Genomic DNA, 27,962 nt, shown 5'->3' with positions numbered 1-27,962 from the left:
ACAGTGCAATGCAGTAAACTTGGAGGAGCGTTGTGGTGTTCAATGCCGACACAATTGCCCCATGCATGCGTATGCCTTCTCATCTAAAGTGGTGATCTACCATCACTCACCGAGCCCAGTGGGGCAAAGTAAGAAGCTTAAGAGCTTTTAAAAATCAAAGGTAGCAAAAGAAGCCTGCTGAAAGGACACACACACACACACACACACACACACACTCACACAAACACACACACACACACAAACATCGACGTATATGAGAGAGGAAGTAAAGCCTGCATCCTACATCTAAAATTCATCACAATATAGAGATTTTGCTGGATATTTTCTAAATGACTCCACATGAATATTGTTTTTGTACAGCTGCTTCACCACCTTCAGTCACTGTGCCTGTCGAGCGCAGTAGTAAACAGCAGTTTCCTCTGCTCTCAGACTCTTGGCCTCTAAGAACTGTGTGCTGTTGGAGACGTCCTCAGTCAGGGTGAACTGGCCTTTCAGAGACTCTGCATAGGTAGCCTCATTGTTTCCAGTGTTCATTCTCCCAATCCATTCCAGGGGTCCTCCTGCTTTCTGTCTGATCCAGTGCATGTAGTGGCTTGTCATGTCAAACCCAAATATTTTACAGGAGATCTTAACCGTCTCTCCTGGTCTCTTCACCTGAGCAGGAGACTGATCCAGTCTGATCTCATCACAGACAATACCTGGGAGATGGCAACAATCATTCAAATTATTACTTCACACAGACTATTTATGAAAAAAGTTCATAGATTGTACATAAAACAGCACAATCAACAATACTACTACTAGTAGTACTACTACTACGGCTACTGTGCTAACACCTGTAGTAGGCCTACTGTAGAAACAAAATAGGCAGAAGAGACAATGTAGATAGAAAAAAAACTAAACTTGCAACATGCACTGAAAATGCCTGCTAATAAAATAGTTATTACCCTGCATGCACACCAACACAAGAAGAAGATGGAAACGAGTAATTTCTGCCATTGTGGTGTAATTGCTGGAGAGTGCTGGTGAATCTCTCAACACCTGGTGTGCCTAATGAGATTTAGAACATGTGTGATTAGATATTATGGGCATGACACTGTAACTTTGCATAGACCGCCCTCTTGAGGCTTTATAAAGGGCTCTAAGGACACTTTAGTCAGAAAGTGCATCTGAGGATGCTTTTCATGTTTTAGGACATTATGAATATACCTCTGTAATTTGTAGTATTTCTGATGAATAAATAATTAAACTCAGACTGAAATAATCACCATGTAATGAGAAATATACAGTTTTGTCTTATGCTGACATGCAAGTAGATTCCTTGTCAATGTTAACTCAATAATTGGTCATACAGTATCTGTTCAGGGTAATGTTTGCAAAGGCTTATGCCTGGTTCTCTAAATACTGCCACATGCATAATATAACCAGAATAAATCCAGTTTTACCTCAACAATATCAATAAATCTTTCAGCAAATGTAATTGTGATAGTGATCAAACTAGTCATGTACAGTATGATCTAACCTGGCACTACAGGCTCATGACTGAGGTGAACCTGATCATCAGTTTGGACTCCAGACAACAAAATAGTAGTGAAATAATGAGGAGCATCATCATCTGAAGTGTTTTTTTGCCCATTCTTTGTCTGTCTCAACAGAAGTTGACTGTTCTGCTCTGATTGGGGATTAAATAAACATTAATGGGTTTTGAGACCTTCCTAAATGTCATTGTGAGACATTTAGTGAAAGATATGATCATTGTATAATGCTGCCAATAGTTGTGCTGATAATATGTACATGTCTTGATCGGACATACAGACCTAGATGCTGCCTGATTATGCTTTCCAACTTGGAGTCGCAACAGAGAATCTCCTTTCACTCATCAGAATGTCCTTACATTTATGGACTATTATTGACACCCAACAACAATACCCAATATAACATACAGTACACTTATGTGGTTATACACTTCTTACACACAGTTTAGTGGTTAAGTATCATGTTTTATTTCACTGCAACATTCATACAGATTGTGGTAAACAAATGAAATATCTACATCCTGTTGCTTTATGGCAATTATGTATTCTTTTTATTTAATTTGATCTCATATATATAATATGTTACCACAGTATTTTCACATGATGACTCATTTTATTTTGTTGTATTCCAATGTAATATTTCTGATGAGACATTTTCCATTCTGTTATGATTGACAAACACACACGAGTGCCCATGACATTGTTAAAGCAATACTGACAATACTTTTTGTAAAGCAGCCACTATCATAGTGTGTATCTGGTACAGTAATACGCTGTGTCTTCAATCTTCAGGCTGTTCATCTGCAGATACACCTCACTCCTGCTATTGTCTCTGGATGTTGTAAAACTTCCCTGGATTGCTTGGGAGTATAAAGTACTGCAGCCAGAGTTAATGTATGATAGCCATTCCAACTGTTTTCCAGATACCTGTCTGATCCAAACAATACTAGGTCCACTTATCCCAGAGTATGTGCAGATCAGTTTGTGAGAGTCTCCAGGTTTAAGAACCACTCAGAGTCAGAGTTTGAAGAGTCAGATTCAGTCAGTGTCTGGCCTCTTCCACCTGTAAGTAAAATGGACCAGAATTAAATTAATAGTTCAAATAGTTCAAATAGAATCACAACATAGTAATCACAGTATCAAATGATTATAACACTTACTGCCAGCGTAGACCAAAATCACAATAGTGCAGCAAATTGTTTTTACTTTCATTGCAATTATGTACTGTAAGACTATCCAAATGAGATATCACACAATCAGTTCTAAAAGCATGCCTATGATGGTTAAAGTAGCTTATATGAGTTGGCGAGATTGCGGTAACTTTGAATACGCTGCTCACGTCATGTCAGTATGGAGCACCTAATTATCAAACTCTATCACTGCCCCCTACTGCCAGAATAGGGTATTACAGGACAGGTTACAAAACAAAGTATGACACATTCCATCACTATCTCCCATCGCCATATTAAGATATTTCATGAAAAGGGTGCAAGTGAAATTGCACTGGAAAAAGAAAATACTGATCCAGGCAGTCACTGTTAATTATTAATATTCTGTCTTTTGAAACAGTATGCAAGATGCCTGTAATATTGGCAGGTATTAGGCTTATTTTTGCACCGCTAGTCCCTTGTGTGCCATTGTACCACCAGAGTATGAAAACAAACAGCCATATACTCAGCTTTCCAACTTAATTTGTTTGTATATAAATTGTGCCAAATGTAATCCCTGTTCAAGTCTCATTTACTGCAGCTCCAGGTTTTTCATCACCATATAATCTTAGATTTAGGTTCTTAGGTCTGTATTCACGCAACATATTCAGAATTCCACCCCCATGTTATTTCAGTCAAAACAACAGCACTGCACATTCACCATTGCGGATAGTGTTGAGAGAGTCTTAATGGACTTGAACAGATTCAATGTGATAACTAGGGCCTAGTTTTGCATGCAGATTTAGTGAAATAATAAAAGATCTACTTTTGTGCTTGAAATTGCAAGTGAAATTGAATGCTTGTGCTTTGTGAACAGGGATTGATTATGACCATATTATAACCACAACCATAAAGACACCTCACCTAATAAACCTTTTCTTTAAATGGTCCAAATGTGACCTGATGTTCTGGAAAGAGATTTTTATTACATCTTTACAGGGAGCAGCGCATATCTAAAAACCTCCATATTTTTCTTCCATGTCTATGAAAAAATCTATTTCATGAGTTTCCTTTCCAACTTAATTACCTATGTTCAGTAACAATTAACTTAACTTGTCCCTATGTCAGAGTAGTTATTGTACAGCCTTGCAGTCTCATTTGTGACTGTGGTTCACGAGCACAGTAATAAACCGCCGTGTCCTCAGCTTTCAGGCTTTTCACTTGCAGGTGCACCTTGTTGGTGGAAGTGTCTTTGGTGATGGAGAACTGGCCCTGCAGAGACTGGGAGAATATTGTGCCAGTGCCATCATTAATGCGTCCGATCCATTCCAGCCCCATTCCTGGTTTCTGACGGATCCAGTGCAACCAGCTAAGAGACAGTCCAGACAGAGTGCAGGACAGAGTGACCGACTCTCCAGGTTTCTTCATCACTGGATCAGAGGAGGTCAGAGACTGACCATAAGCATCTTAAAGGAAAAAAGAATAACAACATTCATGATATGTGTTATAAACCCTTTGACATTATTAGATTTCAGCCGAAAAAATATTCTCTCACATGTAAAGAAAGTCATAGTGATGCTATATCCTAAAAGCATCATTGCTGATATACTCTCCACAATGATATGACTGAAGATATCAAGGAGATGAATTAGTATAGTAAGTCAAAGGTACTCATCTAAGCAATTTATAAGACATGGGTTTTACCATAGGGAGTGGCCTTGCCTGATGATGCAAATGGTATTTTGCATCTTTAAACATTTATAAGGGCAGAAGCATCTGCACTGTTTGTCATGAAGTCACATGAAGTGCAATGTGAATGGACTATATGTGAAGAGTTCAGATGCAAAACCCTCTAAATCCGTCTGACCACTTTTCTTTTAAATGAGCATTTAAATTCAGTCTCCTATAGGTTTTTGCCTATAAATCGATATTTCAGACCAGGAAAGGAGTGGTATTTAGTGGGTTTAGAAGTTAAATTATTTGATTAGCGTATACTATGTGTGGAGAGCATCCCCTCACCATCTTTATCTCATTTTTGACATAGGTGGCATTTAGAGGCTTTTGCATCTGAACCCTTCATGTATACACTCACAATAACTGAAGAGGAAACAAAAATATTGTTTATTTACACCTGAATCCCCTGAACATGAAGCTGTTAGAACTCTCAAAACGTATGGTTATGTACAGTATGTAGCCTGGATTCTCTGAAGGAGAACACGAGACATTAACCAATGCCACCCCTGATGACGTCATTGATCTGAGACAATTTCCAATTACCCTTATAATAATCTCATTTATTGCATTTATTTTAATCAATTTGTTCATTTTTATTTGTATGATCTTTTCTTTCTTATAAAACTCATGAATGCAGTGTTCTTGGGGTATTGCTTACATTGCACCATTATGCACCCTTATTGCAATAAAAACTTTATAAGGCAGCATCAAATAAATATTTGTATTTGTTAGATAATATTTGTATTTGTTAATTAAATATAAGTATTAACTTTCTGATGTGACCAGATGACCAGATTCAGGAGTATTTGAGGCACAAAAGGGTTAACGGCTTGTGTTTTCCTTCAGAATCGAGGCTATATAGGTAACCTTGTGAGCTGAACAGGTGTCACTGAGGAGGAGTCAGGCTTCCTCAACAGTGCAATGCAGTAAACTTGGAGGAGCGTTGTGGTGTTCAATGCCGACACAATTGCCCCATGCACGCGTATGCCTTCTCATCTAAAGTGGTGATCTACCATCACTCACCGAGCCCAGTGGGGCAAAGTAGGAAGCTTAAGAGCTTTTAAAAATCAAAGGTAGCAAAATTACCCTGAAAGAAGCCTGCCGAACGGACACACACACACACACACACACACACACACATGGATGTATATGAGAGGAAGTAAAAGCCTGCTGCATCCTGCATCTAAAATTCATCACAATGTAGAGATGTTGCTGGATATTTTCTAAATGACTCCACATGAATATTGTTTTTGTACAGCTGCTTCACCACCTTCAGTCACTGTGCCTGTCCAGCGCAGTAGTAAACAGCAGTGTCCTCTGCTCTCAGACTCTTGGCCTCTAAGAACTGTGTGCTGGTGGAGACGTCCTCAGCAGGGTGAACTGGCCTTTCAGAGACTCTGCATAGACAATAGAGGTTCGTCCACTATCTATTCTCCCAATCCACTCCAGGGGTCCTCCTGCTTTCTGTCTGATCCAGTGCATGTAGTGCTTTGTCATATCAAACCCAAATATTTTACAGGAGATCGTAACCGTCTCTCCTGGTCTCTTCATCTGAGCAGGAGACTGATCCAGTCTGATCTCATCACAGACAATACCTGGGAGATGGCAACAAACATTCAAATTATTACTTCACACAGACTATTTAAGAAATAAGTTAATAGATTGTACATAAAACAATACAATCAACAATACTACTGCTACTGTGCTAACACCTGTAGTAGGCCTACTGAAACAAAATAGGTAGAAGAGACAATGTAGCTAAAAATACACCTAAACTTGCAACATGCACTGAAAATGCCTGCAAATAAAACAGTTATTACCCTGCATGTACACCAACACGAGAAGAAGATGGAAACAAGTCCTTTCTGACATCTTGGTGTGTAATTGCTGGAGAGTGCTGGTGAGTCTCTCAACACCTAATGAGATTTAGAACATGTGTGATTAGATATTATGGGCATGACACTGTAACTTTGCATAGACCGCCCTCTTGAGGCTTTATTAAGGGCTCTAAGGACAAAGTGCTGAGGTTGCTGAGGATGCTTTTCATGTTTTAGGACATTGATGAATATACCTCTGTAATTTGTAGTATTTGTGATGAATACATAATTATACTCAGACTGAAAAAATCACAATTTTATGAGAAATATACAGTTTTGTCTTATGCTGACATTATTTGCATGCAAGAATGCAGTATTGAATTGTGTAAAGGTAGGCTATGTTAATTGCAAATACATTCCATGTCAATGTTACCTCAATAATGTGAGAAATTAATGGGTCATACAGTATCTGTTCTGTTTGCAAAGACTTATGCCTGGTTCTCTAAATACTGCCATATGCATAGGATAACCAGAATTATCCCAGTTGTACCTCAACAATACCAATATATATACAGCAAATGTAATTCGCCTTATTCACCGAGGCTGAGGGGTACACTTGCCATTACACCTCAGTCCAGCAGATGGTGGTGGTAATGCACTCCGTTTGCAAACTGCCAAAAAAAGCTCACAGAAAAAGAAGAAGGGTTCACTGGCCTGTTCTTCAGTGAGTTTTTTTAGCAGGTGCAAATGGAGTGCATTACCACCACCATCTGCTGGACTGAGGTGTAATGGCAAGAGTACCCCTCAGCCTCGTAATGGCCGCCGGGTGAATAAGGCGAATTGTGATAGTGATCAAACTAAGTACTAGTCATGTATGGGGGGCGCCAACATGCCCTGGCCTTTCTCAACACATTTCCCCAGACTATATCCTCTCGCCTGTAATTTATTTTCAATTGCCCCTGTTCAGTCACAGCAAACCTCTAGCTACTGTTTTGTTTGGTCCTCTTTTATTTGTTCCTTTCGACATGGAGTTTGTTTATCTTGGGTTTCCTGTGGCTTTTGTATTTATAAAACATACAAGGCTTTTATACACTGAGAAGTTGTATGTTTTCTTAGCCCATGAAGACTTTTGAGATTGAAACCTGCAGGCTATTGAGTCTATTTCCTACCCAGCTGCTCAACCTGTAAAACTGCGTGGTTATGAAGAACAGCATTGTGCTCAACATATTCAGTGGGGTAAAAAAACACTCTCAATAAACTAAACAAAAGTCAAATGTATGTAAACACAGTACATTTATTGGACTATATTTCTGTGAAGTTCATGTGTCCCCTCAATGCTTTAGTCCTCAGATGAGGTTTAGATGGAAATAGCACAGAGCTGATTCAGTGGATAATGCAGCTACAGTGTATCCGCATTGATCTAAGTGTTTGAAAGAGTAGCATTTTTTGTGCATGACCACGTCATGTTTTTGATCAGCAGCATCATTTCCTCTGTCACTGTGACTCTCTAGCACAGTAGTACACAGCTTTGTCTTCAGCTCTCAGGCTGCTCATGTGTAAAAACACTTGACTTTGCTGTTGTCTCTGGTCGTTGTGAATCTTCCCTGCACAGCTTGTGAGTAATATATAGTGCCACCAGCGGAAATAAAAGTCAACCACTCCAACCCTTTTCTAGGAGGTTGCCTGATCCAAGCTACACGAGGATTACTGCTAAACCCAGAATATGTGCAGGTCAGTTTGTGAGAGTCTCCAGGTTTAAGAGCCACTGACACAGATTCAGTCAGTGTCTGGCCTCTTCCACCTGTAAATTAAATGTATCAAATTAGAAACTAATAAAATAATACCCACAGCGGTCTTAATTTGCAGCCATGCCTTGAATATCTATAACACATACCATCTGGGTAAACCAGAAATACAGCAGTGCACCAAAGGATTCTCCTCAGCATTGTGATAATGTACTCCCCAAAATAGATGTGACTGACATACAACTTAGTTTAATGGAATTGAATTTATAAGATGGTGAAGTTTGGTTGGGTTTGCATAGACTGCCCACATCACACCAGTGCAGAATAAATGAGAGTGCTCCTCCCCTCTCTTCATACTTCTCTGGAACTTAAAGTGATTATGCCACGCTGCTTCACATTCTCCTATTGATGTATGTGGGTAGGAAAAGTGGAGTTTACTTCTTTACATTCATTCTCCTCTCTGCTGCCATTTCATAAGTTGGCCATGCATGTGTTAACATCATTAAAATCAATAAAAATGTAAAAAATCAAGTAAAAAAGCAGAAGCATTGTCTCATGTGACCAAACACTTTCACATGCTGATACAGATTACACCACCACATTGTGAATGGCAGTTGCCCATCTGGTGTCTTTCAGTTATCAGTCATTCCAAGATTTCTTTGTCCTGAAATATTATGGTCCTCACCAAATTTTGGTATTCTGAATATGCAGGCATGATACCTACAGGACTTGCAGGAGCTGTGATTCAGCTTTTCTTGTACACATCACCCTGTTCACTTGTGCCATTGAACACTTTTTCATTCTGTGGACATGCTCCCTTTTCCGCTTCTTGGATTTTGTTTTGTTTGTGCAGTTATGCTTTGTTTGTTTGTGGTGATTATCCCTTTTGAACTTCATGGGAGCCGCTGGAAGACTTGCTAGCTTGTTGCCAGGTTCGTTACCTAACAGAGACAGAGTGACTGACTCTCATGGGTCATTGAATTTCAGTTATCTGAATATTTACTTGGTTAGCAATTTATTAGGTATTTAAAAATTGTATTTCACAGTATCAAACTTGTGACCTTGCTGGTGCTGTGGCTGTGTAGTAGTGTGGCACTAGGCTCATGACTGAGGGGAACCTGATCATTAGTTTGGACTCCAGACAACAAAATAGTCTTGAAATAATGAGGAGCATCACCATCTTAAGTGTTCTTTTGCCCATTCTTTGTCTGTCTCAACAGAAGTTAAAAAAGACTGCTCTGATTGGGGATTCAATGAACATTAATGGGTTTTGAGACCTTCCTAAATGTCATTGTGAGACATTTAGTGAAAGATATGATCATTGTATAATGCTGCCAATAGTTGTGCTGATAATATGTACATGTCTTGATCGGACATACAGACCTAGATGCTGCCTGATTATGCTTTCCAACTTGGAGTCGCAACAGAGAATCTCCTTTCACTCATCAGAATGTCCTTACATTTCTGGACTATTATTGACACCCAACAACAATACCCAATACAACATACACTTACTTATGTGGTTATACACTTCTCATACACAGTTTAGTAGTTGAGTATCATGTTCTATTTCACTGCACCATTCATACAGTTTGTGGTAAACAAATAAAATATCTACATCCTGTTGCTTTATGGCAATTATTTATTCTTTTCTTTTAATTTCATTTTATCTCATATATATGCTACCACAGTATTTTCACAACATGATGACTCATTTTATTTTTCATTCTGTTATGATTGACAAACACACGAGTGCCCATGACATTGTTAAAGCATTACTGGCAATACTTTTTGTAAAGCGCTCCAGCCACACATAGTGTTTATCTGGCACAGTAATACACAGCTGTGTCTTCAATCTTCATATAGTACCACTGCTAGAGGATATATAGTCATTATCACTGTTTTCCAGATACCTGTCTGATCCAAACGTGTTTAGGTCAGTTTGTGAGTTTCCAGGTTTAAGAACCATTGACTCAGATTCAGTCAGTGCCTGGCCTCTTCCACCTGTAAGTGAAATGGAACAGAATTAAATGAATAATTAAAATAGTTCAAATAGAATCACAACATAGTAATCATAGGGTCATACGTCAAATTATTATCACACTTACTGCCAGCATAGACCAAAATTACAATAGTGCAGCAAATAGTTTTTATTTCCATTGTAATTATGTATTGTAAACCAATCCAAATGAGAGCACACAATCAGTTCTAAAAAGCATGCCTATGATGGTTAAAGTAGCTTATATGAGTTGGCGAGATTGCGGTAACTTTGAATACGCTGCTCACGTCATGTCAGTATGGAGCACCTAATTATCAAACTCTATCACTGCCCCCTACTGCCAGAATAGGGTATTACAGGACAGGTTACAAAACAAAGTATGACACATTCCATCACTATCTCCCATCGCCAGATTAAGATATTTCATGAAAAGGGTGCAAGTGAAATTGCACTGGAAAAAGAAAATACTGATCCAGGCAGTCACTATTCATTATTAATATTCTGTCTTCTGAAACAGTATGCAAGATGCCAGCCTGAATGCCTGTAGTGTTGGTTTGTTGGTTGGCATTAGGCTTATTTTTGCACCCCACGTTGGTCCCTTGTGTGCCATTGTACCACCAGAGCATGAAAACAAACAGCCATATCCTCAACTTTCCAACTTTCCAAGCGGAGGTGTCTTTGAATATGGGGAACCGACTGAGAGGAGACTGGACATAAATTGTGCCAAATGTGTCTAAATCAATCCTTGTTCATTTCTCATTTACTGCAGCTCCAGGTTTTTTCATCAATGTACAATCTTAGATTGAGGTTCTTAGGTTTGTATTTACGCACTATCTTCAGAACTCCAATCCCATGTTATTACAGTAAAAACAACAGCCTGCACATTCACTGTTGCAGATACAGTAGTGTTGAGAGAGTCTTGATAGATCAGATTTGTAATAAGTCTGTACAGTTTTGTATGCAGATTTAGTGAAAGAATAAAAAGAAAGAATCTCCTTTTGTGCTTGAAATTGGAAATGGAATTGTGCTTGAAATTGGAATTGTATGACCTCTTCACAGACAGCTGTGTATACCTGATAACCTGTATAATTTCCTTTAAATTCAACAAGAACATCTATTTCATTAGTTCCCTTTACAACTCAATTAAAGTAACATGTTCAGTAACAAAAGACGTAAACACACACACACACACACACACACACACACACCACACACACACACACACACACACACACACACACACACACACATGGATATATATGAGAGAGGAATCCTACATCCTGCATCTAAAAACAATCATAATGTATAGATTTTGCTTGATATTTTCATGACACATTTTTGTACAGCTGCTTCACCAGCTTCAGTCACTGTGCCTGTCGAGCGCAGTAGTAAACAGCAGTGTCCTCTTCTATCAGACTCTTGGCCTCTAAGTACTGTGTGCTGGTGGAGACGTCCTCAGTCAGGGTGAACTGGCCTTTCAGAGACTCTGCATAAGTAGCATCGTTGTTTCCAGCGTCCATTAGTCCAATCCACTCCAGGGGTCCTCCTGCTTTCTGTCTGATCCAGTGCATGTTGTAGTCTGTCATGTCAAACCCAAATATTTTACAGGAGATCTTAACCGTCTCTCCTGGTCTCTTCACCTGATCAGGAGACTGATCCATTCTCTCCTCACATGTAATTCCTGAGAGAACACACATACAAATTATAACTGACCATTTCAGGTAAAAAAAAGTATTACATCTATAAAAACAAAATAGGTAGATCAGTGTAGATCAAGAGCTAAACCAGCAGAATGCACTGAAAATGCCTGCAATTAAAGAAGTTATTACTGTACCCTGCATGTACACCAACACGAGAAGAAGATGGAAACAAATCCTTTCTGCCATTGTGGTGTAATTGCTGGAGAGTGCTGGTGAATCTCTCAACACCTGGTGTTCATAATGAGATTTAGAACATGTGTGATTAGATATTATGGGCATGACACTGTAACTTTGCATAGACCGCCCTCTTGAGGCTTTATAAAGGGCTCTAAGGACACTTTAGTCTGAAAGTGCATCTGAGGATGCTTTTCATGTTTTAGGACATTGATGATTATTCGTAATTTGTATTTATGATGAATAACTAGATGTACCGCAGAGCAGTACAAAATATGACCGCCGCCCAGTCCAGCACATTTATTCCACAAAAATAAGTCACGCTTGTCAAATTGTGTTAATTTCCTACTTTGTTCCTGCTTAGCTTCAGTAATTCAGCAATGTCAGGGTATCTTTGGTCTGGCTGCTGGCTGGTGAAAGGCATATATGATTCTAACTGTCTCACTGAATTGCATTATGCACACTCAATTCTCACTGGTATCTGCTAGACAACAAGTACCAAAACATGATTAGTTCATAGATTTCACATGTAAAATACATTTTATACAACCCCACCCCCATCTTGCCTGTTCATAATTCTGAGAAATTGTTCAATTGTGTGCATGTGTGCGTGTACGTGTTTATGTGTGTGTGTGTGTGTGTGCGTGCGTGCATGTGCTTGTGGGTGTGCCTGTGTGTGTGCATGTGCATGCATGTGTCCATATATCTACTGTGTGTGTATGTGTCATACGTATGATTACTGAATGTATGTGTGTGTTTGAATATCTGTTTATGCACATGTGTGCATATGGAATTGGTTAACATGACCCCTGGAGGCAAACATATGCAAAAAATTGGTCATCCTACAGTAGGCCCTACGGTTCTCAAGATATTCACAGAAAACTCTGTTGGTGTACGGTCACTAAATGTACACATAAATTAATTAATTATATGGCCCCCCATGAATGGAATTCCACGAAACTTGGCGTGCATTCAGAGGGTGTCATAATGATCCTACACTTCCAATTTCGTGCAGTTTTGACCATGTTAGGTCACAGATACCTCATTTTTACTTTTTCGTTTTTAACTAGGTGGCGCTATACATGAAATGAGTGGTTATGGAATGGGTTGACATGGCCCCTTAAGATCAACATACAAAAAAAAGGTGGTCCTCCTAAACCCTACGGTTCTCGAGATATTCACAGAAAACTGTGTCCGCCCTACCCTCCTTTCGGGGGGTCCAGTCCAGCAGGGGGGCTACAGATCAAAACGAAAAACAATGGTTCGCTGCGCGGTGGTCATAATTATAATAGATAGAACACTCAAACTGAAATAATCACAATGTAATGAGAAAATATACAGTATTGTCTCATGCTGACAATATTGAAGAATTATTCTGCTAAAATGTGAAAACCTATAACTGCCTATTCTGTTTGGCAACAGGATCTGGACAGATGTCTGTTTTTGTACAGTGAAACTACTTCTTGTGTCACTGTGACTCTCGGGCACAATAGTACACAGCTATGTCTTCAGGCTTCAGATTGTTCATCTGCAGATAAAGTTGTTTCCTGCCATTGTCTCTGGAAACTGTTAATCTTCCTTGGACAGAGCTTGAATAAAATGGAGTGCCATTAGCCTCAGTTGCCACCCATTCAAGCCCTTTCCCAGGAGCCTGTCTGACCCAAGACATCCAGTAGCCACTGACTGTCAGCCCAGATGCTGTGCAGGTCAGTTTGTGAGATCCTCCAGGACTGATGACTACTGGTTCAGATTCAGTCAGTGTCTGACTTCTGCATCCTGTGAACAGAAAAACACATGAAAAGTTACAATACCATAATTACACATTAAGATAAACATTACACAATAGACATGACATACTTTCAATTGCCATCAGGATAAAAACGAAACACCATAATGTAAGGTCCATGACATAGACACTCTTTTGCAATTTTCTCAGTCACGTCACACTCACAGGGTTGAAAGGAAAGGGCTGAGCATGCCATTATAAATGGTTAAGATGTAACAGAGCTTTGCATAGCCCACCCTCACGTGGGCTTATGGATTGGTAAAACCCTCATGTATCCATTATCCATTTTGGTCATATGTCCTTTCTGTTCTACTTAAACTGTAAATGATTGGCCACTTTTGGGAAACTAAACAGTATACTAAACTGTATTCCCCCCCTGGAATACAGGAACTGGAATACAAGGAACACGTAAAATAATCTTTCAATGTGATGCTATTTTACTGGTAGGAAAATTAAATTATGACACATTTATGCTTTTTACTTCATCTTGACATCACTCTTTTTGATGCTTGTTCTCAAGACTGCAAACATGGCGCACAAATCTCTATCGACCAGATGTTTTCACTGTGTAGAGCAGCGTTCCCCAAACTTTTTTTTTCAGGGGAACCACAATTCAAAAATGATAACTGATTGTGACCTAGTTCACAATAGGCATATTGAAAATCATTCTGGACTTTGACATTCAACACTAATCATTCTTATGGTTGTGTGGAGTTTACTGTCCATAGGTGTTAAGTGGCTTTTCAAAATGTATGCTAACCTTTTATAAAACAACAGATTTCAGCTATGGGGGACCACCAAACAGAATTTCCATACATTTCCCACCATTCAAAAATATTATTAAAAATCACAAACATGTCATTAGTTAAGTCAGTCAATTGCAGCATTCCAAACATTTGACAGACATAGACATGGATGGATTATGAACCTGGGCACACGGGGAGAGGGCGTGGCACAGGTGTTGGCGTTTGGATGAATGTTTCAGCTCACAATTTGTGGGAGAAACGTGTCGAAGGTGTTTCTCCATGGGTTTGTTGCAGAGAGTACACTGCGGTAGTTATCATGCTAGGTTATGAGTAGCTGTAGTTGTCATTTGATAGGCCTATGCTGAAAAATTAATTTACACTGGTTACCTGTCTAGGAAAGAACTCATTAAAAACTTCGGACACTGAAAGTGGGCCCGGTGTTTGTCTGTCAGTCTGTAATGGTGCTTACACACAATTGCGTGCAGTGCAGTGATGGAGACGCATCTCATGTCGCATCACTTTACATGGGCTTACGTCATCCGTTGCTGAACTGAATTGTGGGTCCTTTGCGTCGCGTTGCTCCTGTCGCTCCGTCAAAAAGTTCAACTTTTGCTCCACCGAGGGACAGCAACGGAAGGCATCAGCCAATCAAATTATGGTTATAGGCCTACTTCATGGCATTTGCAATTGCATAGTAGGCTACACCCCCCCGGTGCGGTGACGGAACGCAACTGTGTGTTAGCACCGTTATAATAATAATAATAATAATAAGCTTTATTTGTATAGCACCTTTCATACACAGAATTCATCTTCATTTCTGTGGCCATTTATGATCCAATCAGCAACATATCAAAAATATAGAAAATAACATGTCATAAGACTGGCAGCCTTAAACATTGGTAATATTGGCCATCCTGCTTACATTAAGTGCACACGTACACCTGAAAAATTATTGCACAGGCAGTACACACAGGCTAGGACTCTCACAAGTAGCAAAGAACTGGCATGACGATGTACCGTGGGCCCTGTAACCTGACTCCGCCAGATGGATGGTTCGCATTTGCTCTGCATGTCCATCTGGGAACTTTCCGTTGGAGAACTTTTGGGAAGGGGCGAAAATACTGGTTAGCTGATTGGATCAGCCATCTGTCTATCACCACCTATGTTGGTTATCGACGGGCCAAATCAACCATTCAGATGAACAAAGTGTTCTTCTAATGCCTTCGTTAAACATACAATTCAGTTAGGTAACGTAACTAACGTTAACGTTTTTAAACTTACCATTTGTATGTGACATGAACCTCATCAACGACCATCCCCACCAAGTTTTCACGGTAGGCCCTACACTTCTGAAGAAAGTATATTCCTCCATTACGGATTGGAATCGGCTGTGGAGGATGTCTGTGTCATTCATTCCTCCCAGCTGCATGGCTGACTCATAGCTTCACAGCTTCCCCAGGAATACCATCTCATCTGTGGATGCCGTCATGTTGTTCATTGCGTCACACCTAAACCTGCCTCAAAACCAACGCTGATTGGCCGTTCGTTTGGCGATCTGCTCCAAATTTTCTCTATCAGAAAGATGCCAGACTGATCTGCAAGTGGAAAACTGAAGCTCGCGAGATCAGGATGGTCTCATGAGGCTATGGGCCCTGGGCCTACACATTTCCTCACTTTCTTACTCGACTTCTTTCTTATCTTCAAACGTGTTCTTAAGTGACACCGCGAAAAACTAGATTACAAAACTAGAGACAAAATATGACCGCCGCGCAGTCCTGTACATCCATGCCGCGAAAATAAATCATATTAATGCATTTTTCTCCATCTTCTACTCCATCCCCCACTCTTGAAACTTTTGTGTATGCTTGTTTGGAATGTGTGTTTGGAGCCCCACACAAAGTAGCCTACTGGTGCTGCAAAGGTGAATAGATTTGTAGCACTTGCCAGAAAATGTGTAGCATTGTTATAAAACCTTTAAAATCTCTAAACAGTCACAAGTAGGGCAGTTCATCACAGTCCATCCATTGCAACTGGACTGATGAAAGGTACACCTGTAGGCTACATTGTATTTGGGAAAGCAGCAGCATAATGTATTTATTTATTTATTATTAAACAAAACAATCCCTGTCAGTTCCATGCAGTTTTCAACAGCTATCAAGAAGAGAGTCATGTCATGGATTTTTGTGAATGTTTCTTCTTCTACATATGCATAAGTTTAGTCATCTAGTTCATATGATATTCAGCTTCATTGTCTATGCACAAATTAAATACCAGTAGTCTAAAACAAAATGCAGTTTTACCCAGTGGTGCAAATAACTGACATGTCCAAAAGGGCATTCATGAAATGCTTTGCTAGACTGTTCATACACATCTTAATGGGCCAAGTGGAAGAGCTACTGTCCGTTATTGTTTGTGCAAATAATAGGCTGATTCATGTTCCCTTGCATTTTGCAACTATGAGGTCCATGGTTAGTTTGGCTTTCGCCACACCAAGCTCAAACTTTTAAGAAGTCGAAAAAGATATCGCCGGCAGATCAGGCTGAGTTCACCCAGCCTAGTCCATGGTAGTCGCCCAATAGAAATATTGTTTTGTGATTGAGATATCCACGCACTGGCGCCTCCCCCTGCGACATGTTCGCCCCCCGGTTTCAGAGCTATTCTAAATGCAAAAATGCATAGAGGAGTTATGACAAACCCGTGACTGTTAACAAACTATATAAGCTATATAAGGTAGGCAACATACATGGTCACTAGGCTATGCTGGCGACCCAAATAAAATCTCCTTTGGGAACCAATGGCTTACAGTATAAGCGGACTTAAGCTGCCACCTCTTGGCGAAAAGTTAATAGTTTTGCATATCAGTAGTAGGCCTAATACATTTCACGCAGCTGTGTTAATCACGGAAAGCGCGAATGAAGTGGACACTTCTAAATGGAACCCAACCCACTGTACAGTAGCTCAAGGTCTGTGGCTAAAGCAGCCATAATGAAAGCGTTATCATTGTTTGGATACTTCACACACACGTTTTTTAATCGCATAGACTACAACTACCAAGCTGGAATCAAAGCACATCGACTCCCCTCTCGCACCCTAAACACGCACTTCAAAGAAACAAAAAGCATCTCAGTCTCACGGTATAGCCATAGGCAAAACTGTATCGGACCGGTGTAACGTTGGTAGCCTACTAAATCATCCATCGCAAAGAATGATTTTTGTAGCACGTGCAACAAATATGTGTAGGTACAGCCCTGCCCTGGATACATCTCTCAACGTGCGCTCTAAAACATTTGGTTTAAATGGAGATGTAGATCATCACAGGTGCGTTAATACATCTACATTGCAGCGAGTTGACACAAATTATTCACTTTGACGAATTTATGTAGTTTCAGTCCTAGTTACTTTACTTTGAGCCATGCTCTTCCTTACTTGAATCACCTTTGAAAATAGAGGATTGAAGTAGCCTATATGGGTGTTTGGGAATGAACGTTGACTCAGATGCTTTTTGAGACTTTGAGCAGAAATGTCCCAGACCGGTGTTTAGGATGCATCATAGACAGGTTATCTTTCAGGTAGCCTATATAGTTTCCATTAAAAAACCATCACGTAGCGAACATGTTGTGGCTAACTCACTTAGCTCCTGTTAGTAGCCTAGGTTATGGTCATAAGCAAATGAGATGACAGTCGAAAGATACAATAGTGCTGCTATCAATTTGCTTGGTATAACCGCATTTATAGTTTTCTACAAATGCAATCAAATTGGCCTCCATCACTCAACCAATGCTAACGGTAACATTAGGCTATTGTACCTAGGTCCTATAGCTATTGATATTATAAGATTAACGTACCTGCAGTAAAAACCAAGCATGTCCGATAAACGTTCTCAAGAAATGGGAATTACATTTCATGTGAAAATCGTCCTATCCTTATTAGACGTTCTCTGCGGTAAACTACAGTCCTTGTAGGAAGCGTCCATTGTTTTTCCAACCCACTTTAGATTAACTTCCAACAAAATTACGTCTCACTGCAACAATGCGCCATCTGGTGGACAAACGACTACGTATCGCCAATACTGGAAATGCAGCCATGATGATGATGATGAATATTTGGTTTTCCTTTAATCCTACTGAATTTGTAATTATGTATCGGCCGTTCTAATTGCCGCTACCGATGGTATGTGCGTGCCTGTGTGTGTGTGCGTGTGTATATGTGTGCACCGCCATCTACAGGCCAATGAGTGTACAGTCACTAAATGTACACATAACTTAAATTTGTTTAAGACCCCCCCATGGATGACATTTTACGAAACTTGGCATACCCCCAGAGAATGCCAGGTTGATCATACACATAAAATTTGGTGCAGTTCTGAACATCTTAACTGAAGAGAGGGGCGATTAAAGCAGAATGATATTGCATTTTCATTTTTACCGGGGGGTGCAAATCACAAATGAGTGATTATGGGCCAGGTTGATGTGGGCCCTTGAGACCAACATACCATAAAAATTTCTTCATCCTCGGTGCCACGGTTCAGGTAGTTATTTAGGAAAAACTGCATTTTTTGGGTTTCGGGGGGCCCAGCGCGGGGGGGGGGGGGGGGGTGAGTGGCCCCCGGAGACCAAACAAAATGTTTCCGTAAAAGTCTAGTGGGGCTACATACCCACCAAATTTCATGTGCCCGGTGTTTCAGTGTCCCGGGTATCGTTGACCAAAAATTCAGGAAGTAGATGAAGGGGGAAAAAAAAAAAAAAAACTTTGACAATCATTATATGACCGCTTCGCTAGCTTTGCTAGCTTCGCTAGCGGCGGTCATAATAATTACAATTATTACGTCTGTGTGTGGTATATCACCTACTTGGGATGCTTACATGCAGATGTCAAAGTGTTTCTATTTTCGTATTGATGTGAATTAATGTGTAGATCCGAAGTTTAAATGGTAGGCCTATAGCTGTGACGTACAGACATCACCGTCAAATTAGAGGATATTTCAGAACGTGGACAGCTCCCCTTAAGAGCATCTTAGGAGCAGTGCACGCGCATTCACGCTACGAGCATGTTCGAGAAACAGTCGGAAAAAACAAACGAACGATCGTAAGATGAATCGCGGCATTGAAAATATCACTGCACGCAATTGGATAACACTATGAACAATGTTTACTGATTGATTCTGGACTTCGACGTCACAACGCTGTCTTCATCTGTTTAGCTCACCTCTGGCCCACCTACATCAGATACACCGATATGATTGTGCAGCTTGGCTCCATGGGCAGGCAATGAGCATTGTTACTCATCGCCAGAGTCATTCGCTGAGCAAATCCAAATTGTGCTTTTGTGAGAACTCTGGATTTCCAGGGTAATTAAATAATGTGATGATCATCAATTTGACAAATATTTACTTAATGGAGGTATTTGGTACTTTATGGCTTTTATGTGATAACATGTTACAGAAGGGATAGGTCCTATCTGAACTACTCATATCAGCTGATCTGTAAATATATGACATGTGTTTTTGTTCTGCACATCAGCTGTATATCTCACTGTGGCTCTCGAGCACAGTAGTACACTGCTGAGTCTTCAGTTTTCAGGCCATTCATCTGCAGGTAAATCTGCTTCTTGCTGTTGTCTCTGGAGATGGTGAACCTTCCCTGAATGGACTGGGCATAGTATGTATAACTACTGGAAGTTGGATGCATTCGAGCCAACCATTCCAGCCCTTGTCCATGAGGTTGTCTGATCCAAGCCATGTAAGGATCACTGCTGAACCCAGAGTATGTGCAGGTCAGTTTGTGAGAGTTTCCAGGTTTAAGAACCACTGACTTAGATTCAGTCAGTGTCTGACCATTGGAATCTGCCAAATAAAAGAGAAAGTATTGTAATTAAATTAGCTCCAACATGGCCTGCAAGACAAGAATTATAAGTGAGTGGACCTTACCTGCAACTGATATTGCTATTAGGACACATACAGTAAACAGGTTCATGTTTCACAGTTGTTGTCTCTCTCATACACAGTCTGTGTGCATGCCCCATGGACTATATATATACCCAGCACACACTCTTCATTTGTGAGTGGACTCTGCCCATGTGGAACAGCTAATTAATAATCAAAATGAACAGTGGGAGGAGAAAGGCAGTTTGATGACTTGTGTTGTTACAATGAAAGCAGAAAAGGTCTTATGAGTGCCCTCATGAGGCTGATATGGAGATTGTTCAGATGATTTAGATCTTAAACATTTAATTTTTGCAATGCGATAAAATATTATGTTATTAAGGAGTCACTCAAAGTGTTCTACTCTTTCTATCATATTCTTATGTGATTCTCTATGGCCATAGTTGAAAAACACAATGTGTTGACTTTTGGGTACATGCAAAGTTTAGTATGATACTACAATTGACAAGGGGCCGTTATCTTCATACAGATATGAATAAAGTTCTCTGAATGGCATGCCACCAGATATTTAGCTATCATGTTTAAAGGAGAATGTGGATGTGTGAGTAACAAACTGATGTTTGAGTGCTACAAAACATATGTCACCAACTACTCTCTTTTTGTGGTGTCATGGTGTGTGATTGTGATTTGTCAGTTCAGCAAAGCAGTCTCTCATGTTAGAAGAGTTTACAGTAGGGAAGGTTGGTTTAATGCTGCTCCCTAGTGGCCGAGTTCTCTTTCTGATGTTTTGAGACCATCAGATGTCATAATGGCAGCACAATTTAGGTCTAGTTTGAAAAAGTATAGTCAGGCCATCATGTTACAGTATCACTATGTACTGTAATTGTGCTACTCGTTAAACACGTTACTTATTTTGCGTTCTGTTCACCACACTGCTGATCTGCTGCTTAGTTCAGAAAGCCCAGTACACCAGAGAGAGTTCTGTGCAAACATATTGCACGAGCGTCATCAATCTTTTATTCTAATTAGATGTAGGCCTACTGCAAAACGGTACAAAATATTACCGCCGATCAATCCTGCACATTCTCTCCGCAAAAATGAATCACACTTGTCAATTTGTCTCCATCTCCTACTCCATCTTGCAACTTTTGTGTATGTAAATGAGTGTCAGCATGTGTGCGTTTGCTTTTGTGTATATGTGTGCTTCTCTGGGTGTGAGTTTTCGCTTGTGAGTGTGTGTGTGGGTGTAATGGTGTGTGTGTGTGTGTGCATGTGTCTGCTTGCCTGCATGTGTGTGTGTTTTATATGTCTTTGCGTGTGTGTGTGTGTATGTTCGCTTGTGAGTGTGTGTATGTGTGTGTGTGTGTGGGGGGGGGTAATAGGGTGTGTGTGTGTGTATGTGTGTGGGTGTGTTTATGTCTGTGTGTGTGCTTGCGTGTGTTTGTGTGTGTGGGTGTGTTTGTGCATGCGTGTGTGTACGTGTTTCTGCTTATGTGTGTGTGCATGCATGTGCTTGTGTACATGCCTGCGTGTGTGTGTGTGTGTGTGTGTGTGTGTGCGTGTGAGTGTGTGCGTGTGACAGAGCGCAACCTGTCACTGTCACTTGTATGAACAATAAGACTGAACATTTCAACAAAACAGGACATTTTAAACTAATATGAACTTGTGGGATAATTGGCATGATTATGGACAATTTAGTTTGTAATACTGTATGCCACTACCAGGTGGATGAATGAATGTTTGTGATGATGGTGAAAATGTTTAAATGTGTGGTGAATGGCGTTTCAATAGATGATGCACTTATCGATTGTGGCGCTAAAAGGTATTGTTGGCAGAGCATAGCTTCAATGCGGTTTATGGGGATTCAAGTACACACATAACATCTTAATGAAGTTTCTAAAACTTGTGATTGAATGTTAACTCTTTGATAGTGAATCTTCTCACCTGTCTTCATGGCGGCCTTCCGTGTACAGGGGGCGAACCGGATTGTAGGGCAAGAGACCATTTTCAAGGTTCGGGGCGCGCTCCCATATGGTAGTAGGCTATAAGTAGGCTATAGACCCTTTCAAGAGAGTTCTATTCTCAGCATCATAGTTGGCCCCACAAGACTTCCGTTTTCACATTCCATATGTTATCTTAATGCAGAGGAAGTAGATTGGGGCCCAAATAGAACGTTCAAGCATTGTTTTTGTTATTATTGTTGAAAGGGTCCATAAGGGCTCCATAATGATTTTCTCTGATCGCCTCTTGATTCGTGAGTTGTACCAGTTCTAGAGGGTGGACAGTGGGGCTCCTATAATTCTTTAAGCTGCATTTTTGCTCCTCACCACAGTCTGATCTTGTGTTGTGTTGTGACTGCTCCAAATCAGACTGTAATTAACAGAGAACAGATTCCATGTCTTATTTTAGAATATGAAGGGTTCAGATGCAAAAGCCTTTAAATGCCACCTTTGTCAAAAATTAGATAAATATGGTGAGTGGATGCTCTCTACACATAAATTATTTGATTAATGTAAACTAACTTCAAAACCCACTAAATTCCACTCTCTTCCTAGTCTGAAATATCGATTTATAGGCAAAAAACTATAGGAGCCTGATTTTAAATGCTCATTAAAAGAAATGTGGTCAGGCTTTTGCATCTGAACTCCTCATATGTTTTCTGTTCTGCATTGATGTAGTTTTTGTACACTCCTTGAATCTCCTCCATCACTGTGTCTCTCTGGCACAGTAATACACAGCTGTGTCCTCAGTCTTCAGGCTGTTCATCTGCAGATACACCTGCTTCTTGCCGTCATCCCTGGAGATGGTGAATCTTCCTTGAACCGTTTGGGAGTAATAGCTGCTGCTATATATGCTTGCAACCCATTCAAGTCCCTTTCCAGGAGCCTGTCTGTTCCAAGCCATATAATAGCCACTGACATCCAACCCAGAGGCTGTGCAGGTCAGTTTATGAGATCCACCAGGTTTAAGGACAGCTCCCGCCGACTCAGTCAATGTCTGACAGAGTCCACCTGTTAGAAACACATGATGCTGAAAATCTGGTAACCCCCAAAAATTAAAGTGATCATTTTTTTGTAAACACTCTGATACTCACCCAGAACCCAGAAAGCTACAAGAAAGAATTGGATTATGAGATACATGTTTCAGGGCTGTCCAGACTTTCATACATACAGGTATATATGAAGCATGAACATATCTCTATATATGAATGTGTATATTTGCATAAACTCCTCCTTCCAAGAGAAGACTAAATAACATGATAAAAGGAGAGGGAACCTTGTGTGCTCCACCTATTATGTTTAGAAGAGTAAATTAATTAATTCTTTAATTTACTTGAAATGCTTTTGCATAACAGTAAGTTATTAAGTTCCTCTTCAAAAAGTATCCTGTCTAGTGTATATTCTTTACCTATTGTGAACTTAACTTCTGCAGTACTGTACATCAAAACATGACTAAAGAATCTATGTACCTTTGCGGCTCAACTGAATTAACTGGCAAACCAGCAACACTAATATAATGGGCTCATTATCCACAAAGCTTCCATACTGATGGAAATGTATATTGTGTTATACTGTAAGTTCCTTTGGATAAAACTAGATGTACCGCATAGCGGTACAAAATATGACCGCCGCTCAGTCCTGTACATCCGTTCCGCGAAAATAAATCACACTTCAATGTGTCTCCATATTTTACTCCATCCCCCACTCTTGAAACTTTTGTGTATGCTTGTTTGGCATGCCTGAGTGTGTGTGTGCGGCTGCACAGAAAGTAGCCTACTGGTGCTGAAAAGGTGAATAGATTGTAGAATAGCCAAAGAAGATGTAGCATTGTTATAAAACCTTTAAAATCTCTAAACAATCACAAGTAGGGCAGTTCATCACAGTTCATCCATTGCAACTGGATTGATGAAAGGTCACTTACACCTGTAGGCTACATTGTATTTGGGAAAAGCAAAAGGTATCAGCATAATGTTATTTATATATTTATTTATTTATTTTTTATGTATTTTTAAACAAAAACATCTCTGTCAGTTCCATGCCGTTTTCAACAGCTATCAAAAACAAAGGTCATTTTTGGATGGATGGATTTTTTGTGAATGTTTCTTCTTCTACATAAGATTTTAGTCATCTTTAGTTCATGTAATACTTTATTGTCAATGCACAAATTAAGTAACAGTAGTCTGAAACGTTATTGTTAATGCACAAATTAAGTAACAGTAGTCTGAAACGAAATGCTGTTTTACATCTAACCAGTGGTGCAAATAACTGACATGTCCAAATGGGCCTTGATGAAATGCGTCGCTAGACTGTTCATACACATTTTAACGGGCCAAAGTTGAAGAGCTTTTGTCCGTTATTGTTTGTGCAAATATAGGCTGATTCATGTTCCCTTGCATTGTGTAACTGAGGTCCATGGCTAGTCTGGCTTTCATCAGACCAAGCTCAATCTTTTAAGAAATCAAAAAATAAATAGCGGGCAGATCAGGCTGGGTTCACCCAGCCTAGTCCATAGGCACCCGATATTGTTTAATTTTCAGATTGAGATATACACGCTCTGGCTATTCTAAATGCAAAAATGCATTAGGGAGTTATGACAAAACTGTAACTAACAAACTAGATCCTATTAGAAAGCTGTTAGCTTCCCTAAACTACAGGTAGGATTATAAGGTAGGCCTATTTACAACATAAATTGTCAATAGGCTATGCTGGCGACACAAATAAAATCTCCTTTGGAAACCAATGGCTTACGACTTACAGTATCAAGCGGACTTAAACTGCCATATCGTGGCGAAAAGTTGTAATAACATTCACGCAGCTCCATGAGTCAAGGAAAGCGCGAATGAAGTAGCCACTTCTAAATGGGACCCACTACACAGTAGCTAGTAGGTGTGTTGCTAAAAGCAGCCATAATGAAATGAAGGTGTCATTGTTTGGATACTTCACACACACGTGCTTTTTAATTTCACAGACTACAACTACCAAGCTGGAATCAAAGCACATCGATTCCCCTCTCACACCCTGCACGCACTTAAAACAAAATAAACAGGCGTCTCAGTCTCACGCATGTATAGGCAAAACTGTATCAGACCGGTGTAACGTTGGTAAATCTTCCATTGCACAGAATGATTTTGTAGCACGTGCAATAAATGACAGTCGAAAGATACAAACAGTGCTGCTATCAATTTGCTTGGTATAACCGCATTTATAGTTTTCTACAAATGCAATCAATCAAATGGGCCTCCATCACTCAACCAACGCTAACGGTAACATTACCTAGGTCCTTATTGATATTACAAGATTAACGTACCTGCAGTAAAAACCAAGCATGTCCGATAAACATCCTCAGATTTATTTCGGCTTCAAGAAGAAATGGGAATTACACTTCATGTGAACATCGTCCTATCCTTATTAGATGTTCGCTGCGGTAAATTACAGTCCTTGTATGAAGCGTCCATTGTTTTTTCCAACCCACTTTTACCTTCCAACAAAATTACGTCTCACTGCAACGATGCGCCATCTAGTGGACAAACGACTACTTCTCGTCAATACTGAAAATGCAGCCATGATGATGATGATGAATATTTATTTTGGCTTTCTTTTAATCCTACTGAATTTGTAATTATGTATCGGCCGTTCTAATACTGATAGTATGTGGGTGCCTGTGTGTGTGCATGTGTATATGTGTGCACCGCCATTTACAGGCCAATGAGTGTACAGTCACTAAATGTACACATAACCTATTTTTTTTAGACCCCCCCATGGATGAAATTCTACGAAACTTGGCATACCCCCAGAGAATGCCAGGTCAATCATACACATAATTTGGTGCAGTTCTGAACATCTTAACTGAAGATAGGGGCAATTAAAGCAGAATAATATTGCATTTTCATTTTTTACCGGGGGGTGGGGGTGCAAATCACAAATGAGTGATTATGAGCCAGGTTGATGTGGGCCCTTGAGACCAACATACCATAAAAGATTCTTCATCCTCAGTGCCACGGTTCAGGTAGTTATTTAGGAAAAACTGTTTTTTTTTTTTGCGGTTCGGGGGGCCCAGCCCGGGGGGTGGGGGGGATGGGGCTGGTGGTGGTCCCCGGGGACGAAATGAAATTTTTCCGTAAAAGTCTAGTGGGGCTACATACCCACCAAATTTCATGTACCCCGGTGGTTAGGTGTCCCGGGTATCAATGACCAAAAATTCAGGGAGTAGATGACGGGAAAAATTCTTGAATTATGTGCATGTGTGCGTGTACAAATTTATGTTTATGTGTGTGGGTGTGTGTGGGTGTGTGTATGTGCGTGCTTGTGTGTTTGCCTGCGTATGTGTGTTTGTGCATGTGCATGCATGCGTACATATGTCTACTGTGTGAGTATGTGTCATACGTATGATTACTGTAAATGTATGTGTGTGCGTGTGTATCTGTTTATGCACATGTGTGCACATGGAATGGGTTAACATGACCCCTGGAGGCAAACATACGGAAAAAATTGGTCATCCTAGGCCCTACAGTTCTCAAGATATTCACAGAGAACTGTGTCTGCCCTACCCTCCTTTCGGGGGGTCCAGTCCAGCGGGGGGGCTACAGATCAAAACGAAGAATGACGGTTCCATGCTATCCATGTGGGGGTACATGCCCACCAAGTTTCGTGTACCCCGGTCTTTCAGTGTCCCGGGAATCATTGACGGAAATTTGGGCATGCGAAAAAGAAAAAAAAAAAAAAAAAAAAAAAAAATCTGACTAAACCTATATGACCGCCGCTTCGCTACGCGGCGGTCATAATAATAATCTGACTAAACCTATAAATAGGTGTAATCCTTCCTCCAAGGAAGGCAAGCTTCCAGGCCCAACCGCCGTCCTACTATGGTGGCTATATGGAACGGTGATTAAACTTTTTTTTACAGGATCTACTTCATAGGTGTCCCATTATTCAGAATTAATAGCCACCCCACCAGCCAATCAGAAAAGAGTATTTCTTCTCTCCGGGGTGATAACTTTGAATGAGAGTATAGACTCTACTGAGAAAAACCTGTAGGCCTATGTCTAATAGAGTGGCCATATTGAGACAAAAATAATACTGTGAATTTGACGGGTTCATTAAGGCTTACTTTCAAACTGTAATAGATTGAAAATATAACTTTCAAACAGTTGACATCCATTACATCACTGTTTACCAGGCCAGGTCAGATGCTTTGGGTTTTGGTACAGCTGCTTTGCCACAGCCAGTCACTGTGAGTCTCGAGCGCAGTAGTAAACAGCAGTGTCCTCTGCTCTCAGACTCTTGGCCTCTAAGTACTGTGTGCTGATGGATCTGTCCTCAGTCAGGGTGAACTGGCCTTTCAGAGACTCTGCCTGATACACAGTTCCCTGATTCATTCCCCCAATCCACTCCAGGGGTCCTCCAGGTTTCTGTCTTATCCAGTGGATGTAGTAGCTTGTCATTGTGAATCCAGATATTTTACAGGAGATCTTAACTGTCTCTCTTGGTCTCTTCACCTGAGAAGGAGACTGATCCAGTCTGATCTCATCACAGACAATACCTGTAAGAAATGATACATTGTAAACAATTGTTTTGATTAAGTATTAACAATATAAACAAGTTTTGCTATAATGATATTGTGCTAACCCTAAAACATAGTATGCTTTACCTTGTATGACCAGCATTAAAAGAACATTAGTGAACAGGTTAATTGCCTGT

At 40.2% G+C, this 27,962-nt stretch overlaps 2 protein-coding genes and 1 gene segment (V, D, J or C); all 3 read right to left on the bottom strand.

Moving 5' to 3' along the window:
- LOC121704901 overlaps window positions 1-27,962 on the bottom strand; it is a 589,105-nt gene that overhangs the window by 104,994 nt on the left and 456,149 nt on the right. The gene's annotated exons all lie outside the window — the stretch shown is intronic.
- The window catches only part of LOC121704686 (immunoglobulin alpha-2 heavy chain-like), a 249,438-nt gene that overhangs the window by 64,399 nt on the left and 157,077 nt on the right, over window positions 1-27,962 (bottom strand). Inside the window, exon 4 of the mRNA XM_042085124.1 lies at window positions 22,473-22,477. Coding sequence (XP_041941058.1) covers window positions 22,473-22,477 — 5 coding nt within the window. The remainder of the gene's footprint in view (window positions 1-22,472; window positions 22,478-27,962) is intronic.
- On the bottom strand, window positions 379-27,962 carry LOC121704702. The segment is given in 2 exon segments: window positions 379-698; window positions 27,913-27,962. Coding segments are annotated over 2 exon segments (336 nt in total).

This window comes from Alosa sapidissima, chromosome 3 (genome assembly GCF_018492685.1).
Source record: "Alosa sapidissima isolate fAloSap1 chromosome 3, fAloSap1.pri, whole genome shotgun sequence".
In the NCBI taxonomy this organism is placed as follows: Eukaryota; Metazoa; Chordata; class Actinopteri; order Clupeiformes; family Clupeidae; genus Alosa; species Alosa sapidissima.
This window is presented reverse-complemented; position numbering and strand designations above follow the sequence as displayed.